Below are 21,489 nucleotides of genomic sequence, written 5' to 3' on the forward strand. Positions count from 1 at the left end.
AGGTGTCTGACTAATAAATAAATTTCTAGTGGGGAAAGGAGTTTCTTTAGTTATAATACTACATAATGAATTTAATGTGTTTTTGAATTAATTTTTTAAATAAATCAAATACATAAACAAGAAAATATTACTTAAATAAAATATGTCACAGTTTCTTAATATAAGCTGGGAAATTTTAAAGTTAACATAAAATGAAATCTAGGTTATTCCTTTTCATTCTACTACTTTATTCATAAATAAAATATGGGCAACAATTGAATATGGCCATTTTTTATAACTATGTATTTGAAAAAATGTCTATTCTTTACAGGGTTTAAGGATATGTTATATATATTTTACATTAATATCAAGAGTAAATAGGGGCGCCTGGGTGGCTCAGTTGGTTAAGCGTCCGACTTCAGCCCAGGTCACGATCTCATGGTTCGTGAGTTCGAGCCCCGCGTCGGGCTCTGGGCTGATGGCTCAGAGCCTGGAGCCTGCTTCCGATTCTGTGTCTCCCTCTCTCTCTGCCCCTCCCCTGTTCATGCTCTGTCTCTGTCTCAAAAGTAAAATAAACGTTAAAAAAAAAAAAATTTTAAAAAAAGAGTAAATAATTAGATAATCCATTACTACTACTCTGCAAACCAGAGGAAATACGAAGTATCATGAATATCAAAGTTAGAGAATCTTTTTGGGAATGACAGAAGCTCATAAATTCAGGTTTGAGATTAAGGATTAAATTTACATGTCTATATATAAAATACATTAAAAAAAGTTTTAGGAAGAATTCAATTAAAGTTTGTGGCAGGATAATAGATTCCATAGAAATTCATAAAAGTACATTAATATTATCTACAAAGGAATGTTATGTTGTCTCTTGCTTAAAAATGACTCATTTAGGCACTTCATTTAATTTGGCTTTAGGGAATTTTTTATGTTTATGTCTATTTCAGTAAGAGAAACTATCTTTTTTCAGGCTACTGAGGCAGGGATTTTAATTGACTTTAATAACTTTTAGGTATTGGATACTATTTAAAGCCTCACAGATGTAAAAGCCTATCCCTTTGGCCAAAGTAGAAATGTGTGTCCATCTCTAATAATACTTTTCTTAGTATTTCTTTACTTGACAAATCACTTTGCTGCAAGCTCTTTGTGTTAATAATAAGTACACTGTGGATTTTTTTTCTTTTTTTCCGTTCTGTGCTGTGTAAGCGTTATACTAGTTTATAGAAGAAGAAAAGGAGTGCATACAAATCATAGTATGACTCTGAGTGCAAATCTGTAATTTGTAAAGCTCTCCTTTGGTAATTACCCACTTATTTGATATAAATACTCATTAAAAGAATAAAATTGTAACCAGTTGCATATGTAAAAGCTAAAAACATAAAGCTTCCTGAAACAAAAACAATAGGAGAATACATGACCTAAAAGCAGGCAAAGATTTCTTAAAGACTACTCAAAATCCTTACATTACAAATTAAGTTAAGGAGACAAGGGAAAGGCAACAGAACTTGATTTTATCTTTTGCTTCTCATCATAACAAATGGTTGGTGGAAGAAAATAGTAAAAATAAAATTGCCAAAGTAGTTCTGTGTTATGTAAGTTTTCTTATCAGTGACATATTTTCCTGTAACAAAAGATGTTTAAACTTAAACTTTAAATTAATGCCAAATTAATTGGTGGAAAAAGTGATTAAGTGATGGAAAAGCACACAGGATTTAAGGGTATACTTTTCATCTACCTATCATAAATTAGAAAGATCCCCTTACATTACAGTATAAAGTACAGGACATATTAAACAAAATGAAAACATGCCTTCATTTATTCATTTATTCAATTCACAGTATATTTAGTGAACGTTTATGTAGTGCCAAAGACTTGCTCTTCACGAGTTTTTAAGAGCCAGTGTCAAATTTCTCTTGGCCAATTAAGTTGTATTTACAGTGACAAACAAACCAGCTAACATTTCCACTTAGATAAGCTATCTTTGTATTGATATATAGACGTTTCTTTTGCGATTTAATTATTTCAGAAGCCTTTGAAGAAGACTTCGTATAGGATTTTCTTTATAATTGTGTGGGTATATGTATGTCAATACTATATTATATTTTTTAGGATGTACATATATATATGTGTATATTTGTGTCTTTCTGGGAAGACATCCCTTTATTTTATTTTATTTTTTATTGAGAGAGGGAGTGCAAGCAGGGGAGGGCAGAGGAAAAGGGAGAGAGAAAATCTTAAGCAGGCTCCACCAGTGCTGAGCCTGATGTGGGGCTCAATTTCACAATCATGAGATCATGAGCTGAAATCACGAGTTGCATGCTTAACCAACTGAGCCACTCAGGTGCCACAAGACCTCCATTTTTAAAAATAAAAATAAGTGCGCCTGGGTGGCTCAGTTGGTTGAGCGTCCAACTTCAGCTCAGGTCATGATCTCACAATTTGTGAGTTTGAGCCCTGTGTCGGGCTCTGTGCTGACAGCTCAGAGCTTGGAGCCTGCTTCGGATTCTGTCTCCCTCTCTCTCTGACCCTCCCCCTGCTTGCACTCTGTCTCTCTCTCCCTCAAAATAAATAAACATACTTTTTTAAAAATAGACCCATAAAATGACTTCAACTTAAATAAAATTTCTTGTTCTCTATAGTGGAAACCTAAATTATTAAAACATATATGTTGTAGAATAAAAATAATTTGTTTCAGTTTTGAGTAGAATTTGAAATACTAATTTATGTAAGCTTCAAGAGAAAGAAAATTTTATATAATGCAAGATTTTATGGATTATAAAAGAGCATTAACTTTAGCCATCTTTTGTCTGGAATTCTTTAAGGCTATTATCTATATAAGAAAAAAAAAGTTAATTCTAATACATATATCCAGATTATGTTTTACTTTAATACTGAGAATTATACATATAACTTTATCTATAAAAATAGGAAAATATGCATTGTAAAAACTCACTGGTGATAATGTTAGAGGTGATTGCAAGTTTCTTCATGATTAACATACAATGAGAACATTACTTTGTAAAAGTTATTAAAATCATCTGATAATTAAAGATTGATAAGCACTTATTTTTCTTTTCCAGATCAAACATATATAGAGGAAAATATTAGTTAACTATATAAATCATCTTACATGTTTTCTTTTTGTATTATTATGATTTTTTCCAAGTACATATATGTTTGGTTAAATTTTTTAAACTTCAAAAATATCCAGAAAAATCAAATGTATCATTTCTAAAATCATATATTTTTTATGACTGTTTTTCTCCTAATGTAAAATATTTAGGATTATAAATATTTTTGGCTAATATTGGCAATGGTGAATCTCTCAATGCTTTCATCAGTCAATTAGAATAGCTAACAAATACTAAATAAATTAATTTCCAGAGATGATTTTGAAATTTATTGAAAAGTCATGACTGCTAATGTACTGTGTATATTTGTGATAACATTGAAATCAGGTTAATGGAGCTTCTGTTGGTCAAGATTATGAAAATTTAAGCATGAAAAAGAATAATGACTGAAGTTGATTGAAACATATTAAGTATATTAAAATCCATCGGTCTACTTTGATGTGAAAGAGAGAGAAAACAGAAAAAAAGCTATTATTTGATAAATATTATACCAAATCCTGGGGTGCCTGAGTGGGTCAGTTAGTTGAGTGCCCGGCTTCAGCTCAGGTCATGGTCTCACGGTTTGTGAGTTCGAGCCCCGTGTCGGGCTCTGTGCTGACAGCTCGGAGCCTGAAGCCTGCTTCAGATTCTGTCTCCTTCTCTCTGCCCCTCCCCACTTGTGCTCTGTCTCTCTGTCTCTCAAAAGATAAATAAATGTAAAAAATTAAAAAAATATATTATACCAAATCCTTACTCTGAAAATTTGTAATTAAAGAAAGGAATTAAACATTTATGCTTATTTTTGTAACAACTCTATTTCTGGGTAACCAAATAGTCTCAGTTCATGAAGTACAGCTTTTCATTACAGAAAAATGCCTTCTACTAAATAAAGAAGGAATGGTAGTATTAGAAAAATCACCATTTAACAAAACTTAGTGGAATAATTAATTCAGCACATACTGTCAAAGGATATAAACTCATAGGTAAAATATTTGCGGTAGCAAATTGATTGGATTTAAAAAGTAGAATCATAATCAAATGCAAGATGTACACCTCTATTGAAAATGTCAGTAAATTTGAAAATAGACTGTGTATGTAGATAACATTAAAGAATTGGTGTTAATTTTATTGAATATGATAATAGTATGATGGTTATGAAGTTAATTTTATTGAATATGATAATAGTATGATGGTTATGAAGGAAAATATTTTTAGGAGAGTCTAGCTAAAGTATTTACAATGTTATGTATAAATTAAAAAAATGATAAAAAATGATATTTGGAAATAAATCTAAGTGATGTGCCTCCTCCAACTTTTTATCCTCCTGAATATATTTTGGGCAATTTTTTTTAATATTTTAAAAACCATTACAGAGTGTAGGTTAATTATCTACCCATCTTTTTCATTTTATTACTTCATCAAAAACCTATGAAAAGAAAACCTTTATCCTAGTATTTAACATATTTCACATTACTTAAACCACATGAATTAGAAATTCATAATGAATTTGATATAATGAAGAAAATGATGAATGTCTTCAAGGATTAATCTGCTGAATTTAAAAGGAAATTAAATTGCCTTAGTATATCTCCCTCTACTAATGATATATTTAATTATTGGATCTCCTAGTTTCAAAAGTTGCCGACCTTCCTTTGTTATTTATGTATTACTAAATTTCTTTAAAGATATTTACAAAAATGTTAGTTTAAATATTTGCATACTTTCAAAATTCACACTTTGCCATAGACAGATCTCTAGATAGTAAATAGTATAGTTTCTTAAGATTCCACTAGCTCTGCTTTGGTTTTTAAATTTCCCCAATTAAAATTAGTATGTTATAACGTAATTCACTTGTAATTCTAGAGTTTCATTAGCACCTTGCATTAAGAGGGAAAACAAGAAAGATTAGGGATCAAGAAGACAGACATTTTGGGAGCACAAGTACGTTTAGGACATGGTAGTTTTTTTTGGAAGAGAAGAATTTAGTATGAAATTATAGGGATACAGATTTTATGACTATTTTTTAATTTTTTTAAAGTTTATTTATTTTGAGAAAAAGAGTTTGAGTGGAGGAGGGGCACAGAAAGAAGGAGAGAGAGACAGAGAGAGACAGAGAATCCTAAGCAGTCTCCATGCTGTCACCACACACCCCAACATGGGGCTTGATTTCATGAACTGTGAGATCATGTTCTGAACTGAAACCAAGAGTCAGACACTTAACTGACTGAGACACCCAGTTACCCCCAGAGTTTGACTCTAAGTTGAAATTGGAGGAAAGTTAAATATGTAAAACAACTAATTGTGGATTGATGAATCAGACAAGGGAGAGTGTATAGATACTTGTTTCTATTTGGGGTTATTAGAAACAATACTGTGATGATCATCTTGTCATACAACAGGAAATGACCAGATACCAGTTGTTATTATTTATAGGAAATGGCTTTATTACTGTAGTGTTTTGTGGCAAATTTTATATAACAATTATGAAGTAGCCTCTGAAGTAGTAATTTAATGTAGAGAACCAACAATTTAATGTATATCAAAAATCATGTTAGTTGGTGTGGGTGGCTCACTCCATTAAGCGTCCAACTCTTTATTTCAGCTCATGTCATGCTCTCATGGTTTGTGGGATCAAGTCCCACGTTGGGCTTTGTGCTGGCAGTGTAGAGCCTGCTTGGGATGCTCTCTTTCCCTCTCCCTGCCCCTCCTTCCCCCAAAATAAATAAACATCTAAAAAATGATATTACATGCTAATATTTGTACAAATACCTAAATATTAAGGTGTTTTCCTTTCCCATACATCCCACTTCAACACACACACACACACACACACACAAACACACACATAAAACAAATTTTATCTCGTAGTTTGGTTTCCTTGAAGCAGCAGAATTTATGCAAGTGATTTTTTTCAAGGAAACGACTTTTGCAAAATAAGGGTTTAGAGCCAATACTTGAACTCCATAAGGATCAACAATAATTTAAAATACTTTCCTCAGTAAGCCTTAAAAATACATTTTAGGTACGTCCAAATGATCTGCAAATTGTAAGGCTTTTGATACCAATAAGTGCTAGAATTAAGTTGTACAAAGGCAGAGATTTTTATGTGTTTTGCTCACAACTATACCAAATGCCCAAAAATTACTTGGTGTATAATGAGCATGAAATTAATCATTATACTTCCATTAGCACCATATGAGTCTACTTTACCAAAGCTAGTAATTTTTTTTTTTTTTGGTGTGAAATCCTGAAGTAAGATTTCTTGAAATAATGCTAATATGGATTTCCACATTTGAAAATGGTTCCCATATATACACTGTGCTCACCCTCATCATTTTATAAACTTGTCAGTGATGCAGCCAACATTTTACTTGGTCAGTATTATGGAACTTAACATATATAATATTGGGCTTTATTTTATAAACCAATTTAATAGACTAAAGATTTTGATCTATAATAATTCTTGCTAATTGGTCATTGGAATTAATCATTGGTATTTCATTTTTGTAAATCATCTGAATATGACTTTTCTTAGCTTTCAGAACTTCTCCATGGTCCTTACTCTTTTAGATGTTCTCCATGTGTGTCTTTGCACTTCAGAACTTTCATACAATTTTAATGAACATTAGCTAAATATTTCATTCTATGACAGATTCCATATCTTCGTCCAACTCTGCCATATCAAGAAAAAATTATCTCTACCCAATTCTGAAAGAAGAGTAGCATAATGCGAATGATGATATTTTAAAAGTTTATTTATAAAACGCACAAAAGAAAAAAAAACAGAAGCCACCTCATTAACATCACTTGGTCAATTATAATATCTAACTTTTTAAGAAGCACTTTAAGGTTGTAATTTCTAATTGAGTGCCCTAACTTTTAAATAACTTAATTCTGTAATATTTTCTAGAAGTTTTAATTGAAGTATAACTGACATGCAGTTTTATTTTAGTTTCGGGTATACAACATCATGATATATTTTTATACATTACCAAATGTAAGTCTGGTTACCATCCATAACCATACAAAGTTATTACAATATTATTAACTATATTCCCTATGCTGTATATTATATCCTCATGATTTATTTTATAACTGGAAATTTGTACTTCTTCATTCTATTTACCTATTCTGCCCACTTCTCAACACATTCCCACTCTGGTACCAGTAGTTTGTTTCCTATATCTATGAGTCTGTTTCTGGGTTTTTTTGTTGTTGTTGTTGTTGTTTTGTTTTTTAGATTCCACATATAAGTGAGCTCATATGATAGTTGTCTTTCTGTATCTGATTTTATTACTTAGCATTATGCTCTCTAGATCCATCCATGTTTTTGCAAATGGCAAGATTTCATTCCTTTTATGGCTGAGTAATATTCCATTGTACATATATATCACATCTTTGTTCATTTACCATTAATGGACACTTAGTGAAGAATGCTGCAATGAACATAGGGGTGCATGTATCTCTTCAAATTAGTACTTTAGCTTTTTTTCGGATAAATACCCAGAAGTGGAATTGCTAGATCATATGGTAGTTCTATTTTTAATTTTTGGAGGAACCTCCTTACTGTTTTCCATAGTGACTGCACTATGTGTGGTATATAAGAGTTCCCTTTTCTCCACATTATTGCCATCAGTTGTTATTTCTTGTCTTTTTGATGATAGTCAATTTGACAGGTATGAGGTGATATCTCATTGTGGTTTTGATTTGCATTTCTCAGATAATTAGTGATGTTGAGCATCTTTTCATGTGCCTATTGAACATCTGCATGTCTTCTTTGGAAAAATATCTATTTAAGTCCTTTGCCCATTTTTTAGTCAGCTTGCTTGCTTGCTTGCTTATTTATTTATTTATTTGTTTGTTTATTTATTTATTTTTGGTATTGAGTTTTTTAAGTTCTTTATATTTGGATTTTAACTTCTAATTGGATGTAAGATTTGCAGATATCTTCTCACATTCTTTAGCTTGCATTTTCATTTTGTTGATGGTTTCTTTTGGTGTGCAAAAGCTTTTTAGTTTGATATAATCCCATTTGTTTATTTTAGCTTTTGTTATCCTTGCCTGAGGAGACTGTTCCAAAAAAATATTGCTAGGGCTGATGTCAAAGAACTTACTGCCTACGTTTTCTTCAGAGAGTTTTATGGTTTTATTATCTTACGTTCAAGTCCTTAATCCGTTTTGTATATTTTCCACAATTTAATGTTCTTGTTAATTCAGCAACAAACTACTATTCCAACAACTTTAGTACTTTTGTAACCATTTACAAAATGATTTATGTATTAGTTTTTAGTTTGTTTTCCTAGCAAACAACTAATGTCTATAATTAAAATCTCCCAAGATCCTAATTAAAAAAGAACCAATAGTTTTTATTTATCCTGCTTGGAATTTGCTGAGCTTCCTGAACCTGTGGGTTTCTTTGTGATGGAACTTAGAAAAAATTTTGTCATAATGTTTTTGAATGTTTCTGCCCCAATCTCTCTCTCCTCTCTGAGATCCTAAAAGGTGGATGCAGGGTATCTTCATATTAGCTCTCAGGTTATTGAGGTTGTATTCCCTTTTCTGTTTTTCAGTCTTTTCCCTCTGTATGCTTTAGTGTGGATTATTTCTATTAACCCATGTTTCACTGATTCTTTTTCTATTTTGTCCAAAATATTTTTAATTTAAACTAATGGTGTTTTTTAAAATTTCTGATACTGCATTGTTCAATTCCAGAATTTCTTCTTAGCTGCTGTCTTGTCTATTTGTTTCAATTGACAGATTTTTTCTTGATACTGATTCACATTTTCTTGTTTTTCCATGTTTAGTAAGTTTTATTATATACTGAACATTGTGAATGATATATTTTAAAGACTGGATATTGTGTTATGCCCAGAATTCGTGATCCCCAAAGACCACTAGGGAGCCGAGTCCGATGCAAAAGCAAAAGAGCCTTTATTCGAGCTAGCTCGAGCTCAGTCCCCTACCTGCACCGATGCAGCGGTGAGATACTGGGGAGAGAGGACTAAGTTTCAAAAGGACAAAGGTTTTATTGGGGTCTAGGGGTAGTTGGTGAGGTAATGGCTGTGGCCTCAGCCGATTGGCTGGGGAAGGGTCAAAGTCCTGTTACGCAGGTCGCTGGGCGTGTTTTGATCAGGAAGTTTGAACGGGTGAGCGGGAGGTTACTCAAGGGGAGGAGGCGCGGTCTGAGGTTTCTGCGATTTTCCTGGAAAAGGGGTCATGTCGGGGACATAGTCACTCAAGGTGGAGGACACAGAAGAAGATGGAGTCGGCCGGTGTAGGCCCGCCCTTTCAATTGAAATTTTCTTCTGAAAACGTTTGAATAGTCTTCTAGCAGGCAATTTAAATTACTTGTAGATTACCTTGAATTTTTTTGGAGGCTTGGTTTTAGGCTTTGTTAGGGCTATTCAGTCTATTAATTGTTTTGCACTTAGTTGTAGAAACAATCCCTTAGTCTGCAGACAAGGACAGCTGGAGTATTTACAAAGTCTGAATTTGTTGAGACTTAACTGTGAATTCACCTCCCTTGGGGTACTCAACTGCTAAAATCTCTACTAAGCTCTTTCAAGGCTTTCGGTTTTTTCCTCTGGGCTGCTTTTAGCCTTGCTTAGAAAAAGAGCAGTTTGAGTGATGTGTATGTGCAGCTTTTGGACCCCACCTTCTTTGGCTGTCCACAGTCACACCCCCAGCCCTCATTTCCAGCTGCTCTGAAAGTCAAAAGTCCAACTTCTGATTCCTCCATAGAGATTCAGTAAAACAGCTTTCTAATTGAGCTCTTTCTATTCCCTTCCAGTCGCCCCCCTATATTAAGAGACTGTGGGCCCTCACTATGGGGGTGTCTGAAATCTGACACAGCACCAGTGTCACCAGCACTTTTCTTTCAAAGATCTCATTCATCTCCTTTAGATTCTGCCTCCCGTAAGTCTCTTCCAGTTTTTCCCCAGAGTTTATTCTTACTATTAGCAGAAGACAATTTATCAGAAGCTAGCCTACCTATATCAAAGGCTGAAGACATGCCCTTGTAGTTTTTTTAATAGTCTTTCTAAATAATATAGCAACATTTAAAACCGTGGACTTGTGAAATTTTTTTATCCTTTAAGATTTGTGACTCTTATGAGGCTATATTTTTGAGGTGTTCCCCTCCCCTCACTTGGCCATCCTGTCATAACTTCATGTTACTTTTACCTTCTGCCAAAAGTATATGTATATATTTTTTTTAAATTATTTTAATGTTTATTTTTGAGAGGGGGGGGCAGAGAAAGGGAGACACAGAATTCTAAGCAGGCTCCAGGCTCTGAGGTGTCAGCACAGAGCCCTACATGGGGCTCAAACCCACTAGCTGTGAAATCATGACTTGAGCTGAAGTCAGACGCTTAACCAACTGAGCCACCCAGGCGCCCAATAACTTTATTTTTAAAGTTTATTTATTTGAGAGAGAGAGAGAGAGAGAGAGAGAGAGAGAGAGAGAGAGCGCATGCTTAACCAACTGAGCCACCCAGGCATCCCTATACATAGATATTCTTATATATCTCTCTTTAATTTCTTCTTTTCTGGGAAGTTATGGGTATCTTTAATACCATTCTGTACAAGCAAACAAAACTCAATCTTAGAACATTTTTTTTCCTTTATTTTAGGCTAGAAAAGCAGTTCACCAGGAGTGCACTGGAGTTACCATTCTAGGATGGTTATATTTAGAGTAGGAAATTCCAGGGTTCCAAGGATATTGCTGCACCCTATCAGCAGTATCATAAGGGGAACAAAAGGTTGGGATAGGTTAATGACCTTTCATACCCTGGACTTAAGGACTAACTATTTTTACCTGAAAGCATGTCAAAACCAGCAAGCACTTTTATAATCTCTTATAAATAAATTTATAAGAGATTATAAACTTTTATAATCTCTTATAAATAAATCCCTACCCATTACTAAACTCAATATGTCCATTGAGTTAGATTTGGAAATGTGCTGAGGGAATCCCAGTATTTTCAATGGCAGCTCAACGGAAAACTTTGTCATTTTTTTACCATAAGTCTCTCCCATTGCCACATATTATATTTTTCAGTATAGGCCACTGTTATCTAAAGTGTACACTGGGGAGAAATGTCCCATGATGTATTTCATCAAAAATAGAGGCATATCAGGGTACCTGGGTGGCTCAGTCGATTAAGCATGCAACTTCAGCTCAGGTCATGATCTCAGGGTTCATGAGTTCAAGCCCTGTGTTGGGCTCTGTGATTACAGCTCAGAGCCTGAAGCCTGCTTTGGATTCTGTGTCTCCCTCTCTTTCTGCCCCACCCCTGCTTGCACTCTGTCTCTCAAAAATGAATAAGCATTAAAAATTTCGAAAAAAAAAAGAAAGTAAATAGCATACCCTTCCTAAGTTAAAATAGCATTTTAAAGACAGAAATATTTTTAATTATAAAAATAAATAATCCAACACAAACATGCAAACAACACTTAAATCTGATTCTCAGGTTTCCCAAAATTTATTTCACTGAGGAATTCTTTTTTGTTATTATAGTTCTTTCATTTCTTCCTGATGCTGTGCAAAATTATTTTGCATGTCTTCAGTAAATTCAGATTGGTCTTAGTCCCTTCGTGTAACCTTACCAGTTGTTTTCTATTCATTCTTTATTGCTCTCTAAGCTAATTAGATACTCACTGGGAACTTTAAAACCCTTTATTTAATAACTGAATAATTGTATTAATCTTTATGCTATAATGAAGTTTATAATTAAGGATGTTCATGAGCTGCTACCATTCTTCTGCTTACTCATCTTAATACTTGAGGATCTATATACTTAGAAAATTTCACTTTCTTTCCTTTAAACTGAAGTTCATAATCTCTTATAAGACATTGCCTTAAGTTGCCTAAAACAATTTGATATTTAAAATTTTGCTAATATCAATTAGTACATATGTGTGGCATGTCTATTTAATTATGTGATGTAATAATCTTCCAGGAAGAAAAAAGAATTTGCCATTTATGAACCCTGTATTTCATTACTAAATCATGGAAAATGAAGTTTTCACTAGTTTCACCTCTATAATATGCCTGGCTTATCTGTCATAACTTTGAACATGTTTCTCTTAGACTGTGCTTTTGTTCAGACCAAACTTTTCCCTGGTTCAGTTTTTTTTTTTCTTTTTCTTTCATAGTTTGCTCTTTTCAGTTTTGAATTCTTCTTGCTTATACAAAGTGCCAACCTATTAGCCAGGAATTTGTGAAAATCAAACTAATTTTATTATTGTATGTTTTAACTTTGGCGCCTTCAAATTTAAAAGACATATTTAAATTGAATACTTAATGAACACTTGGGAACTCTGTGAACTCTTATTTTTGTAGATATCTTGGAAAGATTTTATTTGCTTATGTTATAGCTGATCTTAAAGACAACACAACTTCTATTTTGTAGGTTTTTGTCACAGCAAGTTGCCTCTGAACATACCTTCAATTCTGCAGGTTTTCTTGTTCATAATCAGGTGTTCTGATTACATATGATTTTCCTTAAGTCTTTGCAATATTGTATTGGTGAACATCTTCACCTTAGAAGTTTCTGTTGTTAAATCATCGGTTCCCCATCCAGTATTTTCTGTTCATGCTGACTAAGTTAAGTAGAGCTTCTCTATCAAAATGTGAAATATATTTCCCTGTTTTAATGAGTTCTTTTCCCACAGGGAGAAATAAATTTGCACACATTTAAGCCACAAAGACGGATGTTTATAAATAGACTATTGTGATTTTTAACTTAAATTTAAGTCACAGGACAGTATTAATTTCTATCAGATTTTCCTTCCTTAAATCAAGCTTTTGTCTTCATTTTTGTTTTTAGAGTTTATTCTTAAAGGTTAATTCTAATTTTATTCTGTCATTATTATTAAAGAAATTATATTAACACATTTGAGTTCTATTATCTTAGTTGTAAATTATCATTTGTTTTTTAGAGTCAATTTTTTCAGCATACCTTATTATTTTTGAAATGTGTTTCGAAATAACCAAATACAGATTCCTAGAATAATCCAACAAAATATATCAATATCAAGCAGAAATAGACATTTCTACTGATTTTGTGTTTCATTAAGCAAACTACATATTGTGTAACTGTAATTTCACTATATGTATAACTATGTCACAGTCATATGGTAAGTGGATATAAGAATATTTGTAGAAATTAATTTATAGTATTCATATTAATTTACATTGTTTTCAAGTATTAGTGAATTTTAGATAAAGTTATAAATTTAAGAGTACACAAGTGGGAAGGCAAATGACATTGAAATAAGTATTAACAAATTTAAGTAAAACAATTAAATAATTCAAATGTCTTTCTCCTAAAGGACCATCAATCCTAAATATGAAAACATCAGCTAGAAAATGTTTATTTTGAGAGAGAGAGAGAGAGAGAGAGAGAGAGAAAATCCCAAGCAGGCTCTGCACTGTCAGCACAGAGCCTGACATAGGGCTCAGTCTCATAAACCATGGGATCGTGCTCTGAGACAAAATCGAGAGTCAGATGTGTAACTGACTATGCCATCCAGGTGCTCCCCACAAAAATCCTTTATTTTTATTTATTCATTATTATAAAGTTTATTTATATATTTTCAGAGAGAGAGTGAGAGAAAGGGAGAGAGAGAGAGAGAGAGAGAGAGACCGTGTACAAGTGGGGAAGGGACAGAGAGAGAGAGAATCCCAAGAAGGCTCTGTACTGTCAGTGCTGAGCCCAGTGTGGGGCTCAAACCCATGAACCTCAAGATCATGACCTGAGCCAAAGTCGGAGGCTTAACCGACTAAGCCACCCAGGTGCCTCCCAAAAAATCCTTTAAATATGATCATTTTAGATATTGTATTGGTTCCTAGCATTATAAAAGTATTCTCCATTACTTTTTTCAGTATACTAGCACTATAAAAAATGGTGATACTGTTTACAGTTTATATCCACTTTAAATCGTACTACATAAATTCAAATGTATTGGCTCTCTAGTGTCCATCCAAGCCTTGTAAAGTTTAATCCAGTAACATTGAGTATTTAGATTAATAGTTACTGTTTTAGCAACCTCTCTTCTTTAAATATTTATTACTATGTTCGTTTTCACTAAACCAGAAGATAATACCCACATTACCAACGTTTTTATGGATTTTAGAAAACAACTATAACTAAATCATCCAATAGTTTTACTACATGCCAGGCAGTTAATACTGGGGAAGAATCAAATCAAAATATATTTTTCATGTTGTAACTAATTATGCTGATCATTTCAACAAACTAAAGATGATATATATATTTGCCAACATATAATCTTATCTTTTTCATTCAATTCATTAGAAATGTAATTAGTGATACTTTCATTTTCGGTAAACACAAATATATAACTATTTCATATATATGTGACATATGTATATAAAATTATTAGTACACATGGAAATGATTCTTATTTATCATCATTAAACAATGCATTTCATTTTTTCTGGACTGTATAGGGCCATATACTATTCAAATATTTTTGAAAATGTAGCTTATAAAGATAACATATCAAAAGTTTTATATTGTCCTAAAGCATCATATTTCATTTTTTACAAAGGATACCCTAAATACTTCAGTTTTTCTTAGAAATCATTTTTATGTGTGTGTAGTTCTAAGGATGTTTCTGATCTGACTCACACAAGCATAATTTCAAATATAGCCTGATTTGAATTAATACAATGTAATTATATTTTTATTGAGGATATTGTTAATTTTACATGAGAGGACTCATTAGTGAAAATGAATATGTGTGTCATACCATATAACACCTTCACCATGCAAAGTTGCTAAAACAGTATGGAAAAAACCTCATAAGGAAAATTTGATATAGCTTTCCTATGCTTTTCCAGACCTATTTCCAACACTGCTAAAAGGGGGGAAAATTCGAGAAGGCACTGAAGAGACCACCTCACCAGACCCTGATGTTACTTCTCCTCTGGATGTACATGCTGCAGCTCCATAGGAGCCAGGTTGGAAAAGTTTCTAGGAAAACAACATATTCCTTAATAACATATATTTTTAAGTAGAAAGATTTTTTTCCTATTTGGCAGTTTGTCTTTTTAGGCCCCAGAGTTGAGTACATGAAAAAGTCTATACTTTTAGTTTGAACTTAACATTTGTTTCTTCATTTTTTAAAAATGAAGTGGAAAACATCTGGCTTCTCAAAAATATTTTTGAAATGTAATGGTTTTAAAGTATGCAAAATTAGCTAATTAAAAAAATCATGGTTCTGTTTTATCCATACTATAAAAATATCAAGCTGTTTTTAATCCATTATACTAGAGTTTAATGTTAAATTATTATAAAAATGATATCAACTTTTTCAAGCACTTCTGTATATACTACATAAATGGCAGTAGTTTCTATAATGCTCTTTTTTCTAATACCTCGAGCTCAGTATATATTATCGCTCTTAATTCTAAGTGAAACTTTAAATGTAACTAAATATTCATATAATGTTAATTCTCTATATCTGGGTGGACTCTGGAGATACAGGTCAGTGAGTTAGCAAAATGAACATAAAAGGACATTTTTTCATAAGACTAATCTCAGAACCTAAATTTCAGATTTTGTATATTTTGAAATATAATGAATCTCTACTCAGGTTATTGAAATGCAATTGCAATAAAGAGAAATGATACACCTCACACATGCAAAGATAATTCCTACTTTTGTGCACTTATTTCAGAATTAAACTGTCAGTGGTATAACCTATAGCTTTTCTTAGATCTTTTATTTAAAAATTAACCTCATTTATTATGCTCCCATAGTTAAATTATGTTTTTCATTCTTTATTAATATATTTTTTGATTATTGCTAGGTGATTATATCTTTAAAAAGGCTTGAATGTGGTGTGTGTGTGTGTGTGTGTGTGTGTGTGTGATAGTAATTCCATGAATAGAAGTTGCAAATTGTAATTGTAACTGACGTATTTTTTTAAAAACAGTCAATTGCTTCTTGGCCTTTTGGCTAAATCATGTGTAGTATTTGTTCTTATTAGTTTTGTATCTGATATGTCCTTTATTTAAAGATAATATATTAAATAGATTTTTGGAGGAGGGAGGGGGCATAGTAGCTTGCTCCATCCATTCCTGTGCATTGATCTGTTATTGCAGTACTTCCAGGAATGGTGCACCTCTACACACACACATACACACACACACACACACACACACACACACACACATTCAAGCCTTTTAAAAGATATAATCACCTAGAAATAATCAAAAAATATATTAATAAAGAATAAAAAACATAATTTAACTATGGGAACATAATAAATGAGGTTAATTTTTAAATAAAAGATCTAAGAAAAGCGATAGGTTATAACACTGGCTGTTTAATTCTGAAATAAGTGCACAAAAGTAGGAATTATCTTTGTATGTGTGTAAGGTCATATTACAGTGGTATATGTCTACATGTCAACTTAATCCCAGAGTGTTACTTCTAAAGTTTGAGATATCTAATTGTTTATAGTTCTCTTGCCAACTTTTTCACAGAAAAATATACAGTAACCTATACTTGGTTTAAAGCTTTCCTCTCATTTGCCTTGTATTACAATTATTATTTCAGGGGATTTTGTTTTGTTACTCTTGTTCTTCTTTCCCTAGTATTCAGTTGTAAACTCCTTGATAGAAGTGATCATATGTCAATGTATCATTATGTTTCTGTCTCCTATGAAGTGAGATAAATTGATTATAAAATATTAATTACATAGCAAGTTTGTTGATAGAACTAAATGTACAAATTCAAACGTTAAAAAAATACTTGGCCTAAAAACATGCTTTATATATAAAATAGGCTATTGATTCCTAATATGTTGTGTATATTAATTTCAGAATCATTTATGGGTTCATCTGCCTGGAAACTGTAAAGCAACTTTGGCATATGTGGCTACTGTCTTTTCTTAATGGCCTAACAGATTGCTATTTTGGACAGACTAGAATGGTTGTCCAAATCATATTTTAAAAAATTCTAACTTTTTCATGTTGCATTGAATAAACATTCAATGAAAGTGAACTGTTTAGTATCAGCCTACATAAAATAAGTAATAATAAAAATAACCCTAAAGGAAGGAAAAACATAAACCCTAAAGTAAGGAATAACATAGGTTTATTTTATTTATTTTATTTTATTTAAATATTTTTATTTAGTTTTGAGAGAGAAAGATAAACAGAGCACTAGTGAGGGAGGGGCAGAGAGGGAGAGGAAGACAGAATCTGTAGGAGGCTCCAGGCTCTGAGCTGTCAGCACAGAGCTGGATGCGGGGCTCAAACCCACAAACCATGAGATCATGACCTGAGCCAAAGTCGGATGCTTAACCGACTGAGCCTCTCAGACGCCCTGGGTTCTTTATTTTTTTATAATGAGAGCATCATTGACAAATTTAGCTGCTCTAACTTCTTTATAGTATGGATTAGCAAAACTGAAAAGAGGCAGCAATTGTTAAGAGAAAAATGGACCAAGGAACAAAATTTTCTAACAGATTGAGATAGAGAAAAAAGTAACTAATCTTATTAATCAATAAATAATTTTAATTGAAGTGCCAAACATATTTTTTCCAGTCAAGAAGAAAGGGTCATAAGTAGATCATATTTAGGAGTTTATAGTGACAGGTGAAGTTTAGCAATAGCTCTCTGCATAACTGCTCTCAATGAATGAAGCAAGTCTCTGGAGAGGCTATAAGAAAGGATTATAGTCCTTTAGAAATAGTCTGGGGACTAAGAGATAATTTAGTTTAAACCTGTCATTTTGTCTCACAGTACAGACCATATTTATATCTGTATGTGAGTATACACACAGGTGTGTGTGTATATATTTATATATGTACACATACGTATATATGTATGCACATAATCATATTAAAAATTGTAGATGAAAGGTGAGCTAGAAATCTTTATTTTCCTGGGGAATAAACTATAAAAATTAACTATTAACATAAAGGAGATAACAAAGGAAGTGAATTTAAGATTTGGGAAATTATCATTGAAGTATAAGCAAGGTGAATTATGCAATTCATGATATGTATTCTTTAATATTAGTAGTATTAATCTAATGCATCATCAATTGTAATTGTATTATATATGTGTCCATATAAATATACTGCCATATGTTCGTCCCCTTCAGCTACTATACACTTCTCTAAAAAATCCTTGAACAATTATCTATATATTATCTCATTACTTCTCCATGAAAGAGCTATCTGTATTCCCCATCTTTTCTCACAAAACCATTCCAGTCTGATTTTTGTCCAACTGTTCTGCCAAAAAAAACTCAACTTAAGATCACCTATAATGCTCACATTGTCAAATTTGGCAGCCTTTGTCTTACATGAGCTGTCAACAGCATTAATCATATATAATAGTTACCTCTTTTTTGAAACAATTATATCAGTTGGTTTTCATAACATCACTCTATTTTGTTTCTTTTCTTATGTTTTCTGTTTCCTTGGTTGATTTCTCCTCCAAGGATCAGTAACTTGACTCTTATATTGCCATTTAGTCTTCATGTGGTTTTATTGAGCCTTAAGACTTTATATTAACTAAATCCTGAATTTATATTCTAGCCTAGATTTCTCCTCTGAACTCAGACTTGTGCATCCAGAATTGTACCTGCTCAGCTTGGATGTCTGTCAGACATCTTATATAACTTATGCAAATCTGAACTCCTTATTATCACCTCTTCCTGTCCCTTCCACAGTAATCGCTGTTTCATAAAAGGGAGATCCAGCATTCGAGTAACTCTAAACAAAAACTTGGAGTTATATTTGACTTAACATTTACCTCAAACTTTACAATGGGTTCAACGGCAAATTTCTGTGGCTTTCCTTATAAATATGTACAGAAGTTTTTCTTTTAAAATAAAATTTTAATTTTATTTATTTATTTTTAAGTTTTTATTTAAATTCCAGTTAGTTAACATACAATGTAATATTATTTTCATGTGTACAATATAGTGATTCAAAGCTTCCATACAATACCTAGTGCTCATCACAACAAGTACACTCCTTAATCCCCATCACCTATTTAACCCATCCTCCCACCTCACCTCCCCTCTGGTAATGATCAATTTGTTTTCCATAGTTAAGAGTCTGTTTCTCGGTTGCCTTTTAAAACCATTATTGTAACCACTCTGGTCCGTGATAGCATCACCTTTCCCTTGGATTAGTAGAAATAGCAAGCACTAAGTAGATTTTGTGATTCCATATTTACCATCCCCCCTAAGAGTCTATTCTACTTATAGACCTGTGTTGTCCAATATGGAGCCCCAGAGCTGATGGGTTCCCTGAAATGAAGTAATTTTCACTTGCCCTATGTTGTCTGAATTATACATGTGGACAAATAGAATGAGCAGCTAACTTGTATATGACCAAGGCTAATGAAGGTTGTGTAAGCCAGATATTAGAATTAGGATAGGTTCTCAGCTTATTCTAGTAAGTAACATATATTCCCAGCCTGAAAAAATTGGAATATAGATCTGTATGACTATCAGAACACTTAACAATTCCATATTTAGTTTTCTTATCTAAAATAACAAAAATAATATTACTTAAACTTTGTAGATTTTTTGAGGGTTAAGTAAAAAAAAATGTAAAAATCAGTACAGCACAAAGCTGTACTTACAGATTTATATCTATAAATGATTAAAAATATATAAATCTATAATTACTAATAAAATCAATAGATTTAAATTGAGAACTTTAAGCATATCTTAAAGGCTGCAGAAAAGTGAAGGAGAGCAAATTTGCAATTATTAAAACCATTATGATTCTGATGCCCAGGAAATAATATCAGCCTCCAAAATGTACGTGGAGAAAGAAAATATAGAGCAAACCTGTAATAAGTCAACATTTTCTCAGTAAAATTCTTCATGTGATTAAAAAAAAATGAAAATCTGTACATGTTTTAGATAATTTTTCCCAACCATTTTAAAATAAGTATGAGGGCAAAAATTGGGATTTTCATTTGTACTTTGGTAAAATATAACTTGTAGGTTTCTTAAAATAGACATACTCATTTAAAAATTAGGTTGTTTAAAGATCAATTGCTTTCGTATGTACTTTATATGTTTGGTATGTCCTATAAGACATCAAGGACATTTTCTGTTATGCTTGTCAACTACCACACAAAAGAAACTGAAGACATTTTTTTAATGTTTATTTATTTATTTTGAGAGAGAGAGAGTGAGAGAGAGAGAGAGAAGGCAGAGGAGGGGCAGAGGGAGAAGGGGAGAGAGAACCCCAAGCAGGCTTCAGGCTGTCTGTCAGTGCAGAGCCCGACACAGGACTTAATCCACAAATTAGTCAGACTCTTAACTGACTGAGCTACCCAGGCACCATGAAACTAAAATTTTTTGTGACTACTCAGTCTGTATTCTGTTATAGTTCATATTTGACTTTGGTGTAAGTTTAGGTATTTTGGATATTTTAAAATATATTTCAAATATTAGGGATCAGTACACTCTTTAACCTATAGGAAAATGTAGCAAATCAGTAAGATTTTACTTTGATGTTGCTTTGCTTCCCTGAAAGTTAGAAGAGGTTAAATATGTTAAAAATCAATTAATTTTAAGAAAAAGTCAATAAGCATTTAACATGTAATTACATTTTAATAAATATTAATTAAATGAAATAATTTCATGTTATAAATTATAACATGGAAGAAAGTATGAATGCCTGGTTAGTCATCTTTTCTCTATCTCCGGAAAGCCTCCTTATACCACAAATTCAAGGAATTTGTAGTATATACCAGATCCAAGATAAATGAGAATCTGGCCAAGTTACTTTTTAAACCAAATACCTGTACTGATTGTTGAGATGTCTTACTGGGTAATAATTACCAATATTGATACTCAGAGGATTAGAGCAAGGTGTAAAAGCTTCAGGGGCCCCAGCGCTGATTGGTTTTCTGAAATGAGGTTGTCTTCACACACCCTGCATTGCCTCTTTTGACTGTGTGTGCTGAATTATGAGTGAGTGGGACATTTGGAGACCATGCTATGCTCTTGCCTCTTGCTATGTATGGAATTTTGTTGTGTGCCCTGCATACTGTCATAACACCAAACAAAGATGGTGTTACATGAAACTTTGGTGTCGGATTATTATGCCTGTTGCACTTGATTATTAATTCAAAACCAAGAACACTGCTGTTTATTTATAGGTATACACCAGGTCCAATATAAATGAGAATCTGGCCAAGTTACAGATTAACAGAGAGGAGTTATAGGTGGTTTTTCACTTCTTTTAAATATAATTATAGAATTTAACTAAAGTGATTAAAGTGAAAATGATAACATGAAACAAAAGTAACTACTGGCAATAAATGATATAAAATATATAGAAGTAATGTAGTTAATGAGAAGGTGGGCTATGGATT

General features: G+C 32.4%; 1 protein-coding gene and 1 non-coding gene across 3 annotated transcripts in view; both read left to right on the forward strand.

Annotated features, from left to right (window-relative positions):
- EPHA6 (EPH receptor A6) overlaps positions 1-21,489 on the forward strand; it is an 882,015-nt gene that overhangs the window by 120,434 nt on the left and 740,092 nt on the right. Inside the window, exon 3 of one of the 2 annotated variants that reach the window (XM_043593914.1) lies at positions 14,965-15,084. The exons of the other annotated variant lie outside the window; for it this stretch is intronic. Within the exon in view, the coding sequence (XP_043449849.1) occupies positions 15,037-15,084 (48 nt within the window). The 5' untranslated portion in view covers positions 14,965-15,036. The remainder of the gene's footprint in view (positions 1-14,964; positions 15,085-21,489) is intronic. 2 annotated transcript variants of the gene reach the window in all.
- Positions 16,065-16,255, forward strand: LOC122492546. Its single transcript, XR_006299716.1, has one exon. It is a non-coding gene; the product is annotated as a U2 spliceosomal RNA (small nuclear RNA).

This window comes from Prionailurus bengalensis, chromosome C2 (genome assembly GCF_016509475.1).
Source record: "Prionailurus bengalensis isolate Pbe53 chromosome C2, Fcat_Pben_1.1_paternal_pri, whole genome shotgun sequence".
In the NCBI taxonomy this organism is placed as follows: domain Eukaryota; kingdom Metazoa; phylum Chordata; class Mammalia; order Carnivora; family Felidae; genus Prionailurus; species Prionailurus bengalensis.